The 21964-nt window shown below is 37.6% G+C and overlaps 1 protein-coding gene across 1 annotated transcript in view; it reads left to right on the forward strand.

Moving 5' to 3' along the window:
* The window catches only part of ghrhrl (growth hormone releasing hormone receptor, like), a 44015-nt gene that overhangs the window by 5804 nt on the left and 16247 nt on the right, over positions 1-21964 (forward strand). Inside the window, exons 2-6 of the mRNA XM_084099544.1 lie at positions 14573-14681; positions 16980-17087; positions 18719-18810; positions 20473-20570; positions 20830-20962. Of these exons, the coding sequence (XP_083955670.1) occupies positions 14573-14681; positions 16980-17087; positions 18719-18810; positions 20473-20570; positions 20830-20962 (540 nt within the window). The remainder of the gene's footprint in view (positions 1-14572; positions 14682-16979; positions 17088-18718; positions 18811-20472; positions 20571-20829; positions 20963-21964) is intronic.

The following is a 21964-nucleotide window of genomic DNA, read 5'->3' on the forward strand; positions in this document are numbered from 1 at the left end:
TCAGGAAGGCTCTTCCTCCGATTGCTTCATTTCATTTTTATAATCATTTTCGTCAGTTCACAATTTCACTGCCTCTCTTGTTCACAATATACAGTATATATACAGGGCCTAAAATTAACACTCGCCAAGCCCCAAATGCGAGTAAAAATAGACTTTGGCGAGTGTATGAAACTGTGTCACTCACCAGTTGACCGGTAACATTTGTATGAATTCTAACAATGCATGAACGAGAACAAACGTGAATGAAGCTCGGGACAATTGATGGGCCAGCGCTTCATCGTCACCAAAGTTTAAACCTTAACAAGATGACGTGAAAGGGACCTCATTTCGCTGTGTGGAAAGTTTTGTGTGCCCAAACAGCCCAACCAGCCGCATCAGACAGTGCCCGACTACCAAACTGAGCTCTCTTTCACGTCATTTCATTTTTGAAATCAAGGTCCCAGAGTCTGGAGGAAGAGTGGAGAGGCACAGAATCCAACTTGCTTGAAGTCCAGTGCGAAGTTTCCACAGTGATGATTTGGGGTGCCATGTCATCTGCTGGTGTTGGTCCACTGTGTTTCATCAAGTCCGAAGTCAACGCAGTCGTCTACCAGGAGATTTTAGAGAACTTCCTGCTTCCATCTGCTGACAAGCTGATGCCGATTTCCTTCTCCAGCTGGATCTAGCACCTGCCCACAGTGCCAAAACTTCCACTGACTGGTTTGCTCGCCACGATATTACTGTGGTTGATTGGCCAGCCAACTCGCCTGACCTGAACCCCATAGAGAATCAGGAGGAAGATGAGAAACACCCGACCCAACAATACAGATGAGCTTGATGCACCATGGGCTTCAATAACGCCTCAGCAGGGCCACAGAACGCATTAAAGAATATATTTTTTTGCCTTTTATTATGATAGGACAGTATAGTATCAAGAAAGTTTGACGACTTTCTTGAATCGTCAAACAGAATCCGAATCCGACGGCAAAAAAACAGCTGTCGGAATCCGTTCCCCCAATCACATTATGAGAGGTGTTGATGTAATGGCTTAAAAAATGCTGATGAATTGAGCTTAACTTGCATCAGTTTAAAGAATATTTTTTTTGCCTTGTCAGGGCACTGACCACTAGGCTATTGAGTCAAATAATTTGCTGCAATTTTATATATATTAGAACCTTATTGTGTAATCAACATAGGGGGAACAGAATCCGACGGCATAGTTCAGCTGTCGAAATCCGTTCCCCCACCCCAATGATGAGAGATGTTGATGTATCGGCTTAAATATAAAATATGCTTATTCTATTCTGTGTGTGGATGGAGCTTAAACAGCATCAATTTGATAAATATTAGAACCTCAGTGTGTCAGAAATATGGGGGGAACAGAATCCGACGGCAAAAAATCAGCTGTCGGAATCTGTTCCCCCAACCCAATGATGAGAGATGTTTATGTATCGGCTTAAAATATACTTAACTTGCATCAGTTTAAAGAATATATTTTTTTGCCTTTTATTATGATAGGAAAGTATAGTATCAAGAAAGTTTGACGACCCGGGACTTGAACTCGGGTCGCCCAAAGCTAAAGAAAAATTGTCAAGTACTGACCACTAGGCTATTGAATCAAGTAATTTGCTGCAAGTTGAACCTTATTGTGTAATCAACATAGGGGGAACGGAATCCGACGGCAAAAAAAAAGCTGTCGGAATCCGTTCCCCCACTCCCATTATGAGAGGTGTTGATGTAATGGCTTAAAAAATGCTGATGGATTGAGCTTAACTTGCATCAGTTTAAAGATTTTTTTTTTTTGCCTTTTATTATGATAGGAAAGTATAGTATCAAGAATGCTCGACGACCCGGGACTAGAACTCGGGTCGCCCAAAGCTAAAGAAAAATTGTCAAGGTACTGTCCACTAAGCTATTGAGTATAACAATTTTCCATACATTAGAACCTTATTGTGTAATCAACATAGGGGGAACAGAATCCGACGTCAAATAGTTCAGCTGTCGAAATCCGTTCCCCCACCCCAATTATGAGAGGTGTTGATGTAATGGCTTAAAATATGCTTTTTCTATTCTGTGTGGATGGAGCTTAAACAGCATCAATTTGATAAATATTAGAACCTCAGTGTGTCAGAAATATGGGGGGAACAGAATCCGACGGCAAAAAAACAGCTGTCGGAATCCGTTCCCCCACTCCCATTATGAGAGGTGTTGATGTAACAGCTTAAAAAATGCTGATTTTTTTTGTGTGTGGATGGAGCTTAACTTGCATCAGTTTAAAGAATATCTTTTTTTGGCTTTTATTATGATAGGAAAGTATAGTAGCAAGAAAGTTTGACGACCCGGGACTTGAACTCGGGTCGCCCAAAGCTAAAAAACTAAATGTCAAGGCACTGACCACTAGGCTATTGAATCTAGCAATTTGACATATATTAGAACCTTATTGTGTAATCAACATAGGGGGAACAGAATCCGACGGCAAAAAAACAGCTGTCGGAATCCGTTCCCCCACTCCCATTATGAGAGGTGTTGATGTAATGGCTTAAAAAATGCTGATGGATTGAGCTTAACTTGAATCAGTTTAAAGAATTTTTTTTTTGCCTTTTATTATGATAGGAAAGTATAGTATCAAGAAAGTTCGACTACCCGGGACTTGAACTCGGGTCGCCCAAAGCTAAAGAAAACTTGTCAGGGTACTGACCACTAGGCTATTGAGTATAGCAATTTTGCATACATTAGAACCTTATTGTGTAATCAACATAGGGGGAACAGAATCCGACGGCAAATAGTTCAGCTGTCGAAATCCGTTCCCCCACCCCAATGATGAGAGATGTTGATGTATCGGCTTAAAATATGCTTCTTCTATTCTGTGTGTGGATGGAGCTTAAAAAGCATCAATTTGATAAATATTAGAACCTCAGTGTGTCAAAAATATGGGGGAAACAGAATCCGACGGCAAAAAAACAGCTGTCGGAATCCGTTCCCCCAATCCCATTATGAGAGGTGTTGATGTAATGGCTTAAAAAATGCTGATTTTATTTTTGTGTGTGGATGGAGATTAACTTGCATCAGTTTAAAGAATATATTTTTTTGCCTTTTATTATGATAGGAAAGTATAGTATCAAGAAAGTTTGACGACCCGGGACTTGAACTCGGGTAGGCCAAAGATAAAAAAAAAAATGTCAGGGAACTGACCACTAGGCTATTGAGTTTAACAGTTTGAAGTATATTAGAACCTTATTGTGTAATCAACATAGGGGGAACAGAATCTGACGGCAAAAAAACAGCTGTCGGAATCCGTTCCCCCACTCCCATTATGAGAGGTGTTGATGTAATGGCTTAAAAAATGCTGATGAATTGAGCTTAACTTGCATCAGTTTAAAGAATATATTTTTTTGCCTTTTATTATGATAGGAAAGTATAGTATCAAGAAAGTTTGACGACCCGGGACTTGAACTCGGGTCGCCCAAAGCTAAAAAAAAAAATTGTCAGGGAACTGACCACTAGGCTATTGAGTCTAACAATCCAATATATATTAGAACCTTATTGTGTAATCAACATAGGGGGAACAGAATCTGACGGCAAAAAAAACAGCTGTCGGAATCCGTTCCCCCACTCCCATTATGAGAGGTGTTGATGTAACAGCTTAAAAAATGCTGTTTTATTTTTTTGTGTGGATGGAGATTAACTTGCATCAGTTTAAAGAATATCTTTTTTTGGCTTTTATTGTGATAGGAAAGTATAGTATCAAGAAAGTTCGATGACCCGGGACTTGAACTCAGGTCGCCCAAAGTTAAAAAACAAACTGTCAAGGCACTGACCACTAGGCTATTGAGTCTAGCGATTTGACATATATTAGAACCTTATTGTGTAATCAACATAGGGGGAACAGAATCTGACGGCAAAAAAACAGCTGTCGGAATCCGTTCCCCCAGTCCCATTATGAGAGGTGTTGATGCAATGGCTTAAAAAATGCTGATGGATTGAGCTTACCTTGAATCAGTTTAAAGAAATTTTTTTTTGCCTTTTTTTATGATAGGAAAGTATAGTATCAAGAAAGTTCGACTACCCGGGACTTGAACTCGGGTCGCCCAAAGCTAAAGAAAATTTGTCAGGGTACTGACCACTAGGCTATTGAATATAATAATTTTGCATACATTAGAACCTTATTGTGTAATCAACATAGGGGGAACAGAATCCGACGGCAAATAGTTCAGCTGTCGAAATCCGTTCCCCCACCCCAATTATGAGAGGTGTTGATGTATCGGCTTAAAATATGCTTCTTCTATTCTGTGTGTGGATGGAGCTTAAAAAGCATCAATTTGATAAATATTAGAACCTCAGTATGTCAGAAATATGGGGGAAACAGAATCCGACGGCAAAAAAATAGCTGTCGGAATCCGTTCCCCCAATCCCATTATGAGAGGTGTTGATGTAATGGCTTAAAAAATGCTGATTTTATTTTTGTGTGTGGATGGAGATTAACTTGCATCAGTTTAAAGAATATATTTTTTTGCCTTTTATTATGATAGGAAAGTATAGTATCAAGAAAGTTTGACGACCCGGGACTTGAACTCGGGTAGGCCAAAGCTAAAAAAAAAAAATGTCAGGGAACTGACCACTAGGCTATTGAGTTTAACAGTTTAAAGTATATTAGAACCTTATTGTGTAATCAACATAGGGGGAACAGAATCTGACGGCAAAAAAACAGCTGTCGGAATCCGTTCCCCCACTCCCATTATGAGAGGTGTTGATGTAATGGCTTAAAAAATGCTGATGAATTGAGCTTAACTTGCATCAGTTTAAAGAATATATTTTTTTGCCTTTTATTATGATAGGAAAGTATAGTATTAAGAAAGTTTGATGACCCGGGACTTGAACTCGGGTCGCCCAAAGATAAAAAACAAACTGTCAGGGCACTTACCACTAGGCTATTAAGTCTAGCAAATTAACATATATTAGAACCTTATTGTGTAATCAACATAGGGGGAACAGAATCCGACGGCAAAAAAACAGCTGTCGGAATCCGTTCCCCCACTCCCATTATGAGAGGTGTTGATGTAATGGCTTAAAAAATGCTGATGGATTGAGCTTAACTTGAATCAGTTTAAAGAATTTTTTTTTTGCCTTTTATTATGATAGGAAAGTATAGTATCAAGAAAGTTCGACTACCCGGGACTTGAACTCGGGTCGCCCAAAGCTAAAGAAAATTTGTCAGGGTACTGACCACTAGGCTATTGAGTATAACAATTTTACATACATTAGAACCTTATTGTGTAATCAACATAGGGGGAACAGAATCTGACGGCAAATAGTTCAGCTGTCGAAATCCGTTCCCCCACCCCAATGATGAGAGATGTTGATGTATCGGCTTAAAATATGCTTCTTCTATTCTGTGTGTGGATGGAGCTTAAAAATCATCAATTTGATAAATATTAGAACCTCAGTGTGTCAGAAATATGGGGGGAACAGAATCCAACGGCAAAAAAACAGCTGTCGGAATCCGTTCCCCCAATCCCATTATGAGAGGTGTTGATGTAATGGCTTAAAAAATGCTGATTTTATTTTTGTGTGTGGATGGAGATTAACTTGCATCAGTTTAAAGAATATATTTTTTTGCCTTTTATTATGATAGGAAAGTATAGTATCAAGAAAGTTTGACGACCCGGGACTTGAACTCGGGTAGGCCAAAGCTAAAAAAAAAATTGTCAGGGAACTGACCACTAGGCTACTGAGCCTAGCAATTCTACATACATTAGAACCTTATTGTGTAATCAACATAGGGGGAACAGAAGCCGACGGCAAATAGTTCAGCTGTCGAAATCCGTTCCCCCACCCCAATGATGAGAGATGTTGATGTATCGGCTTAAAATATGCTTCTTCTATTCTGTGTGTGGATGGAGCTTAAAAATCATCAATTTGATAAATATTAGAACCTCAGTGTGTCAGAAATATGGGGGGAACAGAATCCAACGGCAAAAAAACAGCTGTCGGAATCCGTTCCCCCAATCCCATTATGAGAGGTGTTGATGTAATGGCTTAAAAAATGCTGATTTTATTTTTGTGTGTGGATGGAGATTAACTTGCATCAGTTTAAAGAATATATTTTTTTGCCTTTTATTATGATAGGAAAGTATAGTATCAAGAAAGTTTGACGACCCGGGACTTGTACTCGGGTCGCCCAAAGCAAAAAAAAAAAATGAACAGGGCACTGACCACTAGGCTATTGAGTATACCAATTTTACATATATTAGAACCTTATTGTGTAATCAACATAGGGGGAACAGAATCCGACGGCAAATAATTCAGCTGTCGAAATCCGTTCCCCCACCCCAATGATGAGAGATGTTGATGTATCGGCTTAAAATATGCTTTTTCTATTCTGTGTGTGGATGGAGCTTAAACAGCATCAATTTGATAAATATTAGAGCCTCAGTGTGTCAGAAATATGGGGGGAACAGAATCCGACGGCAAAAAAACAGCTGTCGGAATCCGTTCCCCCACTCCCATTATGAGAGGTGTTGATGTAACAGCTTAAAAAATGCTGATTTTTTTTGTGTGTGGATGGAGCTTAACTTGCATCAGTTTAAAGAATATCTTTTTTTGGCTTTTATTATGATAGGAAAGTATAGTAGCAAGAAAGTTTGACGACCCGGGACTTGAACTCGGGTCGCCCAAAGCTAAAAAACAAAAGGTCAGGGCACTGACCACTAGGCTATTGAATCTACCAATTTGACATATATTAGAACCTTATTGTGTAATCAACATAGGGGGAACAGAATCCGACGGCAAAAAAACAGCTGTCGGAATCCGTTCCCCCACTCCCATTATGAGAGGTGTTGATGTAATGGCTTAAAAAATGCTGATGGATTGAGCTTAACTTGAATCAGTTTAAAGAATTTTTTTTTTGCCTTTTATTATGATAGGAAAGTATAGTATCAAGAAAGTTCGACGACCCGGGACTTGTACTCGGGTCGCCCAAAGCTAAAAAAAAATGAACAGGGCACTGACCACTAGGCTATTGAGTATACCAATTTTACATATATTAGAACCTTATTGTGTAATCAACATAGGGGGAACAGAATCCGACGGCAAATAGTTCAGCTGTCGAAATCCGTTCCCCCACCCCAATGATGAGAGATGTTGATGTATCGGCTTAAAATATGCTTTTTCTATTCTGTGTGTGGATGGAGCTTAAACAGCATCAATTTGATAAATATTAGAACCTCAGTGTGTCAGAAATATGGGGGGAACAGAATCCGACGGCAAAAAAACAGCTGTCGGAATCCATTCCCCCACTCCCATTATGAGAGGTGTTGATGTAACAGCTTAAAAAATGCTGATTTTTTTGTGAGTGTGGATGGAGCTTAACGCATCAGTTTAAAGAATATCTTTTTTTGGCTTTTATTATGATAGGAAAGTATAGTAGCAAGAAAGTTTGACGACCCGGGACTTGAACTTGGGTCGCCCAAAGCTAAAAAACAAATTGTCAGGGAACTGACCACTAGGCTATTGAGTCTAACAATTTGACATATATCAGAACCTTATTGTGTAATCAACATAGGGGGAACAGAATCCGACGGCAAAAAAACAGCTGTCGGAATCCGTTCCCCCACTCCCATTATGAGAGGTGTTGATGTAATGGCTTAAAAAATGCTGATGGATTGAGCTTAACTTGAATCAGTTTAAAGAATTTTTTTTTTGCCTTTTATTATGATAGGAAAGTATAGTATCAAGAAAGTTCGACGACCCGGGACTTGTACTCGGGTCGCCCAAAGCTAAAAAAAAATGAACAGGGCACTGACCACTAGGCTATTGAGTATACCAATTTTACATATATTAGAACCTTATTGTGTAATCAACATAGGGGGAACAGAATCCGACGGCAAATAGTTCAGCTGTCGAAATCCGTTCCCCCACCCCAATGATGAGAGATGTTGATGTATCGGCTTAAAATATGCTTTTTCTATTCTGTGTGTGGATGGAGCTTAAACAGCATCAATTTGATAAATATTAGAACCTCAGTGTGTCAAAAATATGGGGGGAACAGAATCCGACGGCAAAAAAACAGCTGTCGGAATCCGTTCCCCCACTCCCATAATGAGAGGTGTTGATGTAACAGCTTAAAAAATGCTGATTTTTTTGTGAGTGTGGATGGAGCTTAACGCATCAGTTTAAAGAATATCTTTTTTTGGCTTTTATTATGATAGGAAAGTATAGTAGCAAGAAAGTTTGACGACCCGGGACTTGAACTTGGGTCGCCCAAAGCTAAAAACAAATTGTCAGGGTACTGACCACTAGGCTATTGAGTCAAGCAATTTGTCATATATTAGAACCTTATTGTGTAATCAACATAGGGGGAACAGAATCCGATGGCAGAAAAACAGCTGTCGGAATCCGTTCCCCCACTCCCATTATGAGAGGTGTTGATGTAATGGCTTAAAAAATGCTGATGGATTGAGCTTAACTTGCATCAGTTTAAAGAATTTTTTTTTTTGCCTTTTATTATGATAGGAAAGTATAGTATCAAGAAAGTTCGACGACCCGGGACTTAAACTCGGGTCGCCCAAAGCTAAAGAAAAATTGCCTGGGTACTGACCACTAGGCTATTGAGCCTATCAATTTGACATATATTAGAACCTTATTGTGTAATCAACATAGGGGGAACAGAATCTGACGGCAAAAAAACAGCTGTCGGAATCCGTTCCCCCAATCCCATTATGAGAGGTGTTGATGTAATGGCTTAAAAAATGCTGATTTTATTTTTGTGTGTGGATGGAGCTTAACTTGCATCAGTTTAAAGAATATATTTTTTTGCCTTTTATTATTATAGGAAAGTATAGTATCAAGAAAGTTCGACGACCCGGGACTTTAACTCGGGTCGCCCAAAGCTAAAGAAAAATTGTCAGGGTACTGACCACTAGGCTATTGAATCAAGTAATTTGCTGCAAGTTGAACCTTATTGTGTAATCAACATAGGGGGAACAGAATCCAACGGCAAAAAAACAGCTGTCGGAATCCGTTCCCCCACTCCCATTATGAGAGGTGTTGATGTAATGGCTTAAAAAATGCTGATGGATTGAGCTTAACTTGCATCAGTTTAAAGAATATTTTTTTTTTGCCTTTTATTATGATAGGAAAGTATAGTATCAAGAAAGTTCGACGACCCGGGACTTAAACTCGGGTCGCCCAAAGCTAAAGAAAAATTGTCTGGGTACTGACCACTAGGCTATTGAGCCTATCAATTTGACATATATTAGAACCTTATTGTGTAATCAACATAGGGGGAACAGAATCCGACGGCAAAAAAACAGCTGTCGGAATCCGTTCCCCCACTCCCATTATGAGAGGTGTTGATGTAATGGCTTAAAAAATGCTGATTTTATTTTTGTGTGTGGATGGAGCTTAACTTGCATCAGTTTAAAGAATATATTTTTTTGCCTTTTATTATGATGGGAAAGTATAGTATCAAGAAAGTTTGACAACCCGAGACTTGTACTCGGGTCGCCCAAAGCTAAAAAAAAAATGAACAGGGCACTGACCACTAGGCTATTGAGTATACCAATTTTACATATATTAGAACCTTATTGTGTAATCAACATAGGGGGAACAGAATCCGACGGCAAATAGTTCAGCTGTCGAAATCCGTTCCCCCACCCCAATGATGAGAGATGTTGATGTATCGGCTTAAAATATGCTTTTTCTATTCTGTGTGTGGATGGAGCTTAAACAGCATCAATTTGATAAATATTAGAACCTCAGTGTGTCAGAAATATGGGGGGAACAGAATCTGACGGCAAAAAAACAGCTGTCGGAATCCGTTCCCCCACTCCCATTATGAGAGGTGTTGATGTAACAGCTTAAAAAATGCTGATTTTTTTGTGTGTGTGGATGGAGCTTAACTTGCATCAGTTTAAAGAATTTTTTTTTTTGCCTTTTATTATGATAGGAAAGTATAGTATCAAGAAAGTTCGACGACCCGGGACTTGAACTCGGGTCGCCCAAAGCTAAAGAAAAAATGTCTGGGTACTGACCACTAGGCTATTGAGTATAACATTTTTGCATTTATTAGAACCTTATTGTGTAATCAACATAGGGGGAACAGAATCCGACAGCAAATAGTTCAGCTGTCGAAATCCGTTCCCCCACCCCAATTATGAGAGATGTTGATGTATCGGCTTAAAATATGCTTATTCTATTCTGTGAGTGGATGGAGCTTAAAAAGCATCAATTTGATAAATATTAGAACCTCAGTGTGTCAGAAATCCCAATCCCATTATGAGAGGTGTTGATGTAATGGCTTAAAAAATGCTGATGAATTGAGCTTAACTTGCATCAGTTTAAAGAATATCTTTTTTTGGCTTTTATTATGATAGGAAAGTATAGTATCAAGAAAGTTTGACGACCCGGGACTTGAACTCGGGTCGCCCAAAGCTAAAAAACAAATTGTCAGGGCACTGACCACTAGGCTATTGAGTCAAGCAATTTGACATATATTAGAACCTTATTGTGTAATCAATGTAAGGCCCGTGAAATTGGTCCAATATGCCGGTCCGCCAATACACAGGGAAGGTTATCACGTGTTCTGTCCTTACTCGTGCAAAGTATTGGTTGGTTAAATTTACAATACATTTAGTTATGTATTCTCTCGTTAATTCATCTGACTCCATAAATGAAAGGTTTTAATAATATCTGTGCCTCACTAAAAGTGAGTGAATGTTTGACTATTCCGTTTAACTCTTCAATGAAAAATAATATCAAAGTCAGTTAGAATAATCAAATGTAACAATTTATTATGTCAGGTAAATGTATCATGCCAATTTCATAATCAATTCAAAGATAATCGATACAAAACATCAAATTCTCTGGAATAAAGAAAAGAGATGCATACCCAACATTAAGCAATACATGAGGCTGAGAGCTCACGCTCTCAACCTCACGGACCGATCTGGAGTACAGAAAAGGCCCCGAACTCCCTGCTGAATTCCATTAAATAGTCAGACCTCTTTCACATGTAACCAATGGTAAATTTGCATTCAGAGATCACACCTTCATGGGGGTGGGAGACCATTTGTCTTGAGAGACCACCTTCCTTTGTAAGTCAGCTATCCATAAACTCTTAAAACTTTATTACCTTGTGTTTTACTTATTCTGAAATTAGACATTTGTACCAGTCGCACTGTGACATTTTAAACGATACCAAACATGAAATACTCTGTGATAATAATTCAACATTAAACTATACATTCTCTTGGGAGAAACCAGGTGATCATCTGAGTATGAGAGAGGGGGGTGAGGGGAGGGGGGTGAGGGGAGAGGGGGGTGAGGGGAGAGGGAAAGAGATGTGTTAGGATGACTCAGAGGTGAGACTTTCGTCTCAATGGTGCACAAGGGCCAGTTCAAATGGTAATTCCCAGAGAGGTCCTTTTGTCCTCTCAGGGCCTGGTCACCCCCAAAAACAGACTGCCTGGAATTTCCTAATTTATCAATTCTTACATCAACATAGGGGGAACAGAATCCGATGGCAACAAAACAGCTGTCGGAATCCGTTCCCCCACTCCCATTATGAGAGGTGTTGATGTAATGGCTTAAAAATGCTTATGGATCTATCTATGTTAACTTGCATCAGTTTAATGCCACGCAACATTGAGTCATAATTCCTGCTAAAGGAGCCCCAACCAAATACTGAGTGCATAAATGAACATATACTTTTCAGAGCTTTTAAATCTTTTTTGTACGTTGTAAATACGTTGTAAATTTTATTTTTATTTTACGAAATATTTTAATAATCTGAGATGCTGGATTTTTATTTTCATCAGCTGTAAGCCATAATCATAAAAAAGGCTTGATATATTTTACTTTATGTCAAATGAATCTAGAATATATGAAAGTTTTACCTTTTGAATTAAAGGGGCTATAAGCGATCTCACACGTTTTTTAGGCCAAAACATTTTTTTTCACATACCGCAAACATCTCCTCACTATCCGCTAGCTGCCTGTCCCCTGAACACACTGTAAAAAAACACGGTCTCTGCAGACAGCCCACGCTCCACAAACTGCAGCAAAAACAAACTGAGCAACAAACAGAGCAACCCGCAGCACGAAACATAACAAACTGTTCCAGCCAATAACCGACAAGAATGATGTTGGGGTGGAGTTCGGGGGTTATTGCGCGGATGAGGAGGAGGGAGGGTTTTGTATTTTGTTTGATAATAATTCAAACATCAACAAGAGGTTACCCAACCGAGATCGCTTATAGCACCTTTAAAATACAAAAAAAAGAACTTTTCCACGATATTCAAATATTTTGAGACGCACCAGTACACTAGCAGTCAAATGTTTTGAAAGTATTTTATGCCCACCAAAATTGCATATATTTGATTAAAAATACAGTAAAAAACATATATATTTTTTAATTTTATTACAATTTAAAATAACTTCTAAAATAAAATAATTCATTCCTGTATTCAAAGCTGAATTTTCAGCATCATTACTTATCAAATTATTTATTTGTTTGTTTGTTTAAAATAAATGAACATAATGTCACAATGCACAAAATCTGCTCAAAATTGCTCCAAAATTCATGTTCTTACTTCTTACTAATAACTTTCTAAACCCAATGAGCAGTTCATACACATGAAACTTGTCTTTTAATTCTGTCAAATAAATAATGTAAAATAGCATAACTTGAACTGACCAAAGTATTTAAAGGGAGAAGGTTAAAATAAAAACATATTTTAACATAAGAAGTTAAATGTTGAATCCACCATTGTTTTATATAGAATTGTTTTGTAGTCTAGACTCTATACAGTATTTAATGCAATTACATCAGAAGTAACTGTAAATTAAATAGAGCAATCCCTTACTTTACGTTTTCAAGGGAAAAGTATAAATTATTACAGTAACTAATTACTTAGTAATGAATTACACCCAACACTGTAAAAATAGTATATTCATTGTTAGTTTGTGTTAGCTCAATATTTCTTCTTTCTAGTCTGTCTCCTCTGTGCTTTATAGACACTGAAAATGACAAGTGATAATATCAGCTGGCAAAACTCTTTTGTGCGTCTCTAAGACTTGGATGGTTTAAAAGAAATAGATAGAGAGAGATAAACGGAGAGAAGAACTAGTACATACAGTATGAGATGGTTACTGCGAGATAGAGCTGCTATATGAGACTACAGAGCATCACGCAGAGCCTGCCTTCTCTTAGACTTGCTTATGGCTCAGTGTTTTTGAAGATCTTTTAATGAACAAAACCTTGACTCAGCTCTGACCTGTATTTTTCATTCGGTGAAAGCTCCCCCTTGTAGCAGAGAGACGTGACTGCTTTGGAGATTATATTTACCTTAAAAGACTGACTTGAGCACGTACAAACACTGTGAAGAATATTTTTGAACTTATTTGAACTCTTCTCTTTTTTAACTTTTCAAAACATTATTGGCAAAAAAACTAATTTTACCATTCGATTTTGATTCACTAGCTTGTGATTCAATTAAATTCCAATTCGATTAGATATTGATTAATTGGGCTATGTATCAGGTATGTCAGCATGTGAGACTGAAGGAGTAATGATGCTGAAAATTCAGCTTTGATCACAGGAATAAATGGCACTATATGAAAATAGAAAACAGTTATTTTAAATTCCAGTATCATTTCACAATATTACTGTTTTTAATGTATTTTTGATCAAATAAATGCAGCCTTGGTGAGCAGAAGAAACTTCTTTCAAAAATATAAAAAAATCTTTCTGAGCCCAAATTATTAACAGTATATATATACCACATGTTTACTATTAGGATATTATATATTCTAAGAAAGGGACATTGAAAATATCATAAACACCTACATTTGCTAAATAATAATATGAATATTTGGGTATGTCCCTATGCTGGTTCTAATATCTGGTCCTGTTAATTTGATCCTGAGCTGGAGAAATAGTTGGTTTTTTTTTTTTTTACTTTTTTGAACAATAATAAAAATGTCCCTGAGTATTAGGGAGTGTTTCCAGAGAATATCCAATGGGACTGTGAATGCAATGATTTCAAAAGCTGCTACAGCTCATAATAATTTCTTGACTTTTAAACGGCAGAGACGCAGTCAGACTAAAATGTTTGATTGGAGATAATCACTCTGAAACGGCACTTTGATTACATGCACATAATTAACATTTTAAATGCTCTTGCATGCATATATACATATTTGTGTGCATACATATGTTTAAATGGTTCTTGACAGCTGCTACTTCATTAACAGCCAGAAGAAACACAGAGTTGAACATTTAAAATGGCAATGAATTCTTAATCAGCGTCCGTTTTCAATAGCCACAATTTGGCATAATTACTGTCCATTGAAAAAGAAGAAACATCACCTTTGTGCTAATGCAATCTGAAGTCATATTTTTCTGTGCTGGTATTAGTATAACATTTCTCCTTGTATTTCAGCATGCACACATATGCACATGCTCTCTCTGTCTGTAAAGTGGGTCAGGACAGCATCCACAACTGATTGTAATTTTTGTGTCTGAAGTTGTGTTATAAATGAGACCTGCATTTCTATGCATCACTGACTCATTAAATGTTCTCTCTCTCTGCAGGTGTTGTGCAGTTTGCATCCTGAGTGTGAATATATTTTTCAGTTGGCAAGAGATGAACAGCGGTGTCTGCGAGAGATCGCAGAGCCTGGGAACCTCAGCAGCTCCTCAGGTAGAAATAAACCGAAGCTCCTGATGGGATGTTGAAGGGGTTTGTCGTCCACAGGACATGAGAGGCACGCTAAACACTGAGATTACATTGAGATCAAGCTGAGACCTTTTCTTAGGCATCCTGCATCTCAGATTTTTCTCTTCAGAAAAAGATCCTAGTACTCATGTGCGAGTCTCAAACTGCACTCTGAATTACTGAGACACCAAAGTCTGCAATCAAAAGTCTGAGATCTCAATATGAACTGTACTCAAGACTAAATTATATGAGCAATACTACCGTTCAAAATTCAGGGTTGGTAAGATTATCCCCCGGTTTCACAGTCTTTGACTAAAATGCTGTTTTAACTGAAAGTAACTTACACTGATGTATCTTACAATATGTCAGAGTCATTGTTTTGTCTCAAGATGCACATCAGCAATGAAATTTTCTAAGGCACGTTTATAAAAGCTACTTAAATGTCCTAATTGAACTAAGGTTTAATCCTGGCTTAATCTAAACCCTGTCTGTGAAACCGGGCCTTAGGCTATTAATGATTTTGAAAGAAGTCTCTTCTGCTCACCAACGCTGCATTTTTTAAAATCAATAATTAGGGTTAGGAATCGAAAATCAATTCCAATTCTGGAATCGGATACTTGTTATAAAATTAAGATCTTGATTTCGCTTATTGATTCCTGTGTGCACATTTTATTGTGGTTTTAAACCATTCAAGCGAATGAAGATGCGCACAAAAAGCCGCCTCACTTATAGTGCCCAAATACCTGATTGAGTTCTCGTATACGTCTTCTTGCACTTGAACGGACAAACACACAGAAAATTATGTCAAAATATCCTCGTAAACACAGTCGGTTATGTCTTAATTGAATGTAAACAGTTGAGAAAGAAAACTCATGTGTAACAACATTATGCATGTGACCTGTGGATTAAGTCTTAAAGTGACAGCAGCCTAATAAACCTTCTGCCGTCTGTGTCATTACTGTTAATAAAAGAAAATCACTCACTGATCTTGACTGAATAACTTTTGTTACTTTAAAAAAGATTAATCTATATTTTATTTATAAAAAGAAAACTATGCAGTGTTATTTTATACTTGATTTGTATTTATTTGTGCTATTGCTAATTTGCTTTTTGTTCTTATTTAATTACTGAGTGTATACTTGTCTTTAATAATGTTTGAAATTTATGCTGGTCTAGTTTTTTAGTTAGTCGTTCTTAAGGCTGCTGATTTTTGTTCATGGTGTTCAGCTGCAACTAAATGTTTTGCAAAAGTGTATCAAAAGTTTGATATCTAAATGTTTGACTTTTGAAATGACGAAATGTTTGACTACTGAAATCGAAACTGGTAATCAATAAGAATCAGAATCGATAAGCAGAATCTGAATTACTAAAATTCAAACGACACCCAACCATCATAAAAATAATACAGTAAAAACTGTAATATTGGGAAATATATGTTTTCTTCTTTGAATATAGTGTAAAATGTAATTTATTCCTGTGATCAAAGCTGAATTTTCAGCATCATTACTCCAGTCTTCAGCGTCACATGATCCTTCAGAAATCATTCTTATATGCTGATTTGATACTCAAAAAAACAAAAAATAGTTGTGCTGCTTCATATTTTTATGATTTTTTAAAATAGAAATCTTTTGTAACATTTTTAACTTTTGATCATTTTAATGCATCATTGCTGAATAATAATATTTATTAATTTCAAAATAAAATCTTCCTGACTCTACACTTTTGAATGGTTGTGTATACTATTCACATTTTAGAAATAAAATATTAATTTATTCTACATAAAAGAGAGAACATTAGAAAATATTGTGCTGCTACTTTAAAAAAATATATTTGTACTGTAGCCATAACATATCAATAATGTCTCCTGTCAAGCATTTCAACTTTTAAAATGACTTTTAATGACTTTAAAATGACATACAAAAACAGGTCACAAACCCATTAGATGACATTTAAAATGAATCACATCTGCACAGCATTTTACACTGCCATAAGCGGTCAGTGGTGACATTCAGAGACAGAGGTTAATACGAGATCACACTCATTGTAATGCAGCGCCTTGCGTTTGCATTTCCCAGCATGCTTTGCAGTGGCTTTGCTGGAAATTCACAGATGTTCTTGTGCTGATCCAACACAGAAAACTGGACTGTAATAGAGTAATTCTAGCTGTGATGTGCCACAGAAAGCCTTTCAGCAACTTTGTTTTCTTGGTGTTTGGTGCTTGAGTGCATGAGTAGTTATAAGGTCATGCTATTTATATATATATGTGTGTATATGTGTGTGAAGGTTGCCCACCAGTATGGGACTCTGTAGTGTGTTGGCCCAGAGCTGCATTGGGTGAGACCGTCCACACTCCCTGTCCGGCTGTTTTCTCTCTCTTCAAGAACAACACAGGTATGACACACAAACACTACGTCCACTTCAGGGTTGTGCAGATGGAAAACAAGATGCATAAACTGTGAATCATTACATTTGAATTTACAGTAAATTGACAGAAGTATATAGTTAAATAGGAATGAAATACAAAGAAATTGATGTACAAATATTACTAGATAAATTAAAATGTTAAACATTATTATTATTTTAAAGTGCCCTTATTATGTTATTTTAAAGGTTTCTAATTGTCTTCTACAACAGGTTTATATGCATCCAGGCTCAAAAAGCACATTTTCTCATAATATCCATTGCAGCATCATCTCTTTTCTCACAGTGTTTGAATTTAGTCTCTCTAAACTCCTCCTTTCCGAGAGCTACTCTGCTCTGATTGGTCAGATGGCTCAGTCTGTTTGATTGGTCGACCGCTGTCAGCGTACGTCGGAAACCAAACGCTCATTACCATATCTGAATTTCAGCTGTGGATCTTCCTCAGCACTTGATGCACAGTGATACGAACGGTAAAGATGGCGTCGGTTTTACCGTATTAATTTGAGCCCGAGTACTTGTCCTTTGAAAATGCAGCAAAAGGGATTTGCTTTTGCAGAAAACAGCGTTTTGTCGACACACAAACCAAACTCTTCCAGTCTCAGCTACAACTACAGTTCAGCTACCCTCTATTCAAGGGTCAAAGTAGACTTCAATGAAGACCATAGGTTGGCATCATGAAAGTTTGTTATAAGCCTATGTAGGTTTGTGCAGGAATTGAGACTGGGACACTGAGACACACTTTGATCTTTGAAACTTTGCAGTCCTTTACTTTCACAAGTAGCTGTATTACACACTACATGAAAGGAAATATTTGAAAAAGTATAATAGGGACACTTTAATAACCAGAATAAGTTATAAGAATAAGTTATTATGCAAATTGATGTATTAGGGCCAGGCATTAATGTAGTACCACAAAATGTGTGTATTAGAATACCAAAGAGACTTTGCTCTTTTGACTCGAGAAACAGAAAATGTTTCTGTCTAATGAATTAAAAGAGCTCTGAGTTTGCCCAGCCTTGGATCACACATGCATTTCCATATTAACAGCTTCTGCAAACAAACCATGAAGCAAACGCGTTGGTTTCACTCTGTGGGCTTTAACAATAGACACATCTACCTTGAGAATATACGCTGAAAACTCAAATTGTAAAATACATGGCCCCAATTTCAAGGCTTCATAAGCTTGAACAAAAAAAGGCAGGTTTTCATATTTGCCACTGCAATAATGTCTCAAAGTCTAAGACGTCTAAAACCCAGTCTAAACCAGCCAACCAACACTACAGTCAAATCTGAAAGACCACAAATAATATTGTGCTGCTGCAGTTTCATCTGACGACGAGTAAAGTGTCACTCCGTCGCTGACTTGTGTAGAAAAAGATTCAGACCTCATTTCACATTCAGCTTTAGCACAAACTAATTACATGCATTGCATCTTGTCTCCAGAGAAAAAGACAAAAAAAAAAACCTCAATGAAATCCACATGAAATGACTTCAAAGTTGCCAGTGAATGTATAAGCAGATTTAAATGTTTTTTTTAAAAGCTTGCAGAGATTGCCTTGCATGATTGTCATTGACCTTTGACCTTGATTTATTTACTCTAGGTATAGTGAGTCGTAACTGCAGCGCTGGAGGCTGGTCACAGCCGTTCCCTCCATATCATGAGGCCTGCAGTGTTGAGGACGACATCCCAGAGGTCACTGACATGTTCTGCAATTCATACTCACTTGTATTTGATAAACATTTTCCATTTATTCATACTCTCTTCTAATCACTGAAGAGATCTCAATAAAGTTTCAGATTTGTCTCAGTGTGAACTCAAACATTCTTCATCAAATTCCTCGAAGATCCAAAAGATCTGCTGTTAACATGAACTTTTAATAGCTCTATACTCTTAATGTCGGTCAACAACCATATACAGTATATACACTATACACACACTCACTGGCCACTTTATTAAACCAGTTCAATTGCAATCAATTGCAGTCCAATCACATGGCAGCAACTCAATGCATTTAGGCATGTTGACATGATCAAGACGATCTGCTGAAGTTCAAGCTGAGCATCAGAACGAGGAAGAAAGTTGATTTTAGTGACTTTGAATGTGTCATGGTTGTTGGTGCCAGACCGGCTGGTCTGAGTATTTCAGAAACTGCTGATCTACTGGGATTTTCACGCACAACCATCTCTAGGGTTTACAGAGAATTATCAGAGAGAAAGTATCCAGTAAGTGTCAGTTCTGTTGGAGAAAATGCCTTGTTGATGTCAAAGATCAGAGGAGAATGACCAGACTGGTTCAGCTGATAGAAAGACAACAGTAACTTGTTACAACCGAGGTGCAGAAGAGCATCTCTGAACACTCAGCACATCAATCCTTGAAGCAGAAGAGCATCTCTGAACACACAAAACACATCAAGACGAGCTCCAGCAGCAGAAGACACACACCGGTGAAACTCCTGTCAGATGAGAACAGAAACTGAGGCTATAATTCACACGGCTCAACAAAACTGGACAATAGAAGATTGGAAGAACGTTGTCTGGTCTGATGAGTCTCCATTTCTGCTTCAGCGTTCAGATGGTCGGTCAGAATTCGGCGTAAACAACATGAAAGCATGGATCCATCCTGCCTTGTATCAGCGCTTCAGGCTGCTGGTGGTGTAATGATGGTGGGATATTTTCTTGCACACTTTGGGTCTCTTAGTGCCAATTGTTTATCGATTAAACTCCACAGCCTGAGTATTGATGCTGATCATGTCCATGCCTTTATGATCACAGTATCTTCTTCTGATGGATACTTCTAGCAGGATAACACACCATATCATAAAGTTCAAATCATCTCAAACTGGTTTCTTGATCATGACAGCGAGTTCACTAAACTCAAACCTCCACAGTCTCTAAAACTCAATCCAATAGAGCAGATTTGGGATGTTTCCAGCACCTTGTTGAATCTGTGCTGTGAAGAATTAAGGCAGTTCTGAAGGCAAAATGGGGTCCAACCCAATACTAGCAAGGTGTACCTAATAAAGTGGCCGGTGAGTGTGAGCCCACACAAACACATACACACACACACATACATACACAATGTATGTATACAATATATATTACATTTTAGTACATTTAGTTTAATTTTTCAGAATAAACAGGCTTTAGGCTTTCCCACTTATGTGTCTGTCTTAACTGATAATTCAGATCATTCATTCATTCATTCATTCATTCATCCATTCATTCATTCATTCATTCATTCATTCATTCATTCATTCATTCATTCATTCAATTTAAACAGACTCTGTAAACTGAAAATGTAATTTAGTTGAAAATACATGTAGATGTAATTGATTTGTGCTCATTTGTCCCGTAGGAGTTGTATTTTGCCACTGTGAAACTGATCTACACTGTTGGTTACGGAGCGTCGCTGCTCTCTCTCTCTGTTGCTGTGCTAATACTGCTGCTCTTCAGGTACTGTGCTTGGTGGACTAAAAAAAGCTCAAACCCTGCCACTGATTAGTTAGTCCTGTAAAAATATTGCTTTAATATAGATAGTCTCTTGTGAGTAACTTTTAGAATATATCTAGCTACTTTTTCCACATAAAGTTGTCTTTACAACTTTAAATCAGCCTGTAGCTTGGAAACTAGTCTCAAAGTAGTTACTGCAACATTAGAAGAAGGTTGTATTCTTTACAATGATATATTTAAAATAATGTTGTTTGTGTTCTAGGCGATTACACTGTGCTCGAAACTACATCCACATGCAGCTGTTTTTCACCTTCATCCTAAAATCCGTGGCTGTTTTTATCAAAGATGCTACGCTGTTCTCCAGTGACGACACGGATCACTGCACACTCTCGACGGTGAGTCTGTCACACCATCAATGCTGTTTCCTGTGAAAAGTACAAACCTGACCGACTTCACACACACCACTTTTTATAGTATATTTAAAGTATTTTATATACTTTTATACAGTATATATTCAGGAAAGAACACATTAACACTCACCAAATGCGGTGTATTTCAGCAGTGGCGTGTAACGCAGTTACTCATATTAGCCACTTTGGCGGGTTGAATTTTATGTATAATACTCTACATACATGTTTTAATTTTAGTCTTTTAAAAAGGCATCTGAAATAACAAACTAAGTGCAATGTAGTGTTGTCAAAAATATAGATTTTTCGATGCATATCGATACTGAAATATCTGAAACGCTTCCAATACTGATTTTCTACAGAATAGTAGATACAAGATATCAGCTGCGCTTTCTCTCTCTCTCATCTCTCCGACAAGTTACACACAAATCCTCCTCTCCTCACTCACTCATTTCATTTGCTCTGGATGAATATTGTGGTGTTACAGGGCTTGAATTTCAGCATGTGATTGTGCATAATTTGACTAATTCCCACAGATTTTGTGCTCACACTCAAAGTTCGGTACATAAATCCTCCTCTCAGTACTAAATCAAGTACTTGTTTGCTGCTTATTGCACTTAAACAGTCAAATACACACAAAATAATGAAAAATGCGAGTATTGCACGCAAACACAGTCAGTTATGTTTTGAGTGAATGTAAACAGTTGAGAAAGAAACGCATGTGTAACAGTATAATGGATCAGTGCGTCAGGTCTTAAAGTGACAGCAGCCTAATATTCCTGCTGCCAAATTATGAGATAATATTAAAAATATCCATATGGCAGTTTTTCTCCATGGTATCAATGTCAAAATTGTGGCCAGGGAAAATGCTGAGTGGCTAGTAACTTTGGATCACATGATCCTTCAGAAATCATTCTAATATGCTGATTTGCTGCAAAACATTTCTGATTATTATCCATGTTGAAAACAGTTGTGCTGCTTCACATTTTT

Source organism: Abramis brama, assembly GCF_963993115.1.
Source record: "Abramis brama genome assembly, chromosome: 22".
In the NCBI taxonomy this organism is placed as follows: domain Eukaryota; kingdom Metazoa; phylum Chordata; class Actinopteri; order Cypriniformes; family Leuciscidae; genus Abramis; species Abramis brama.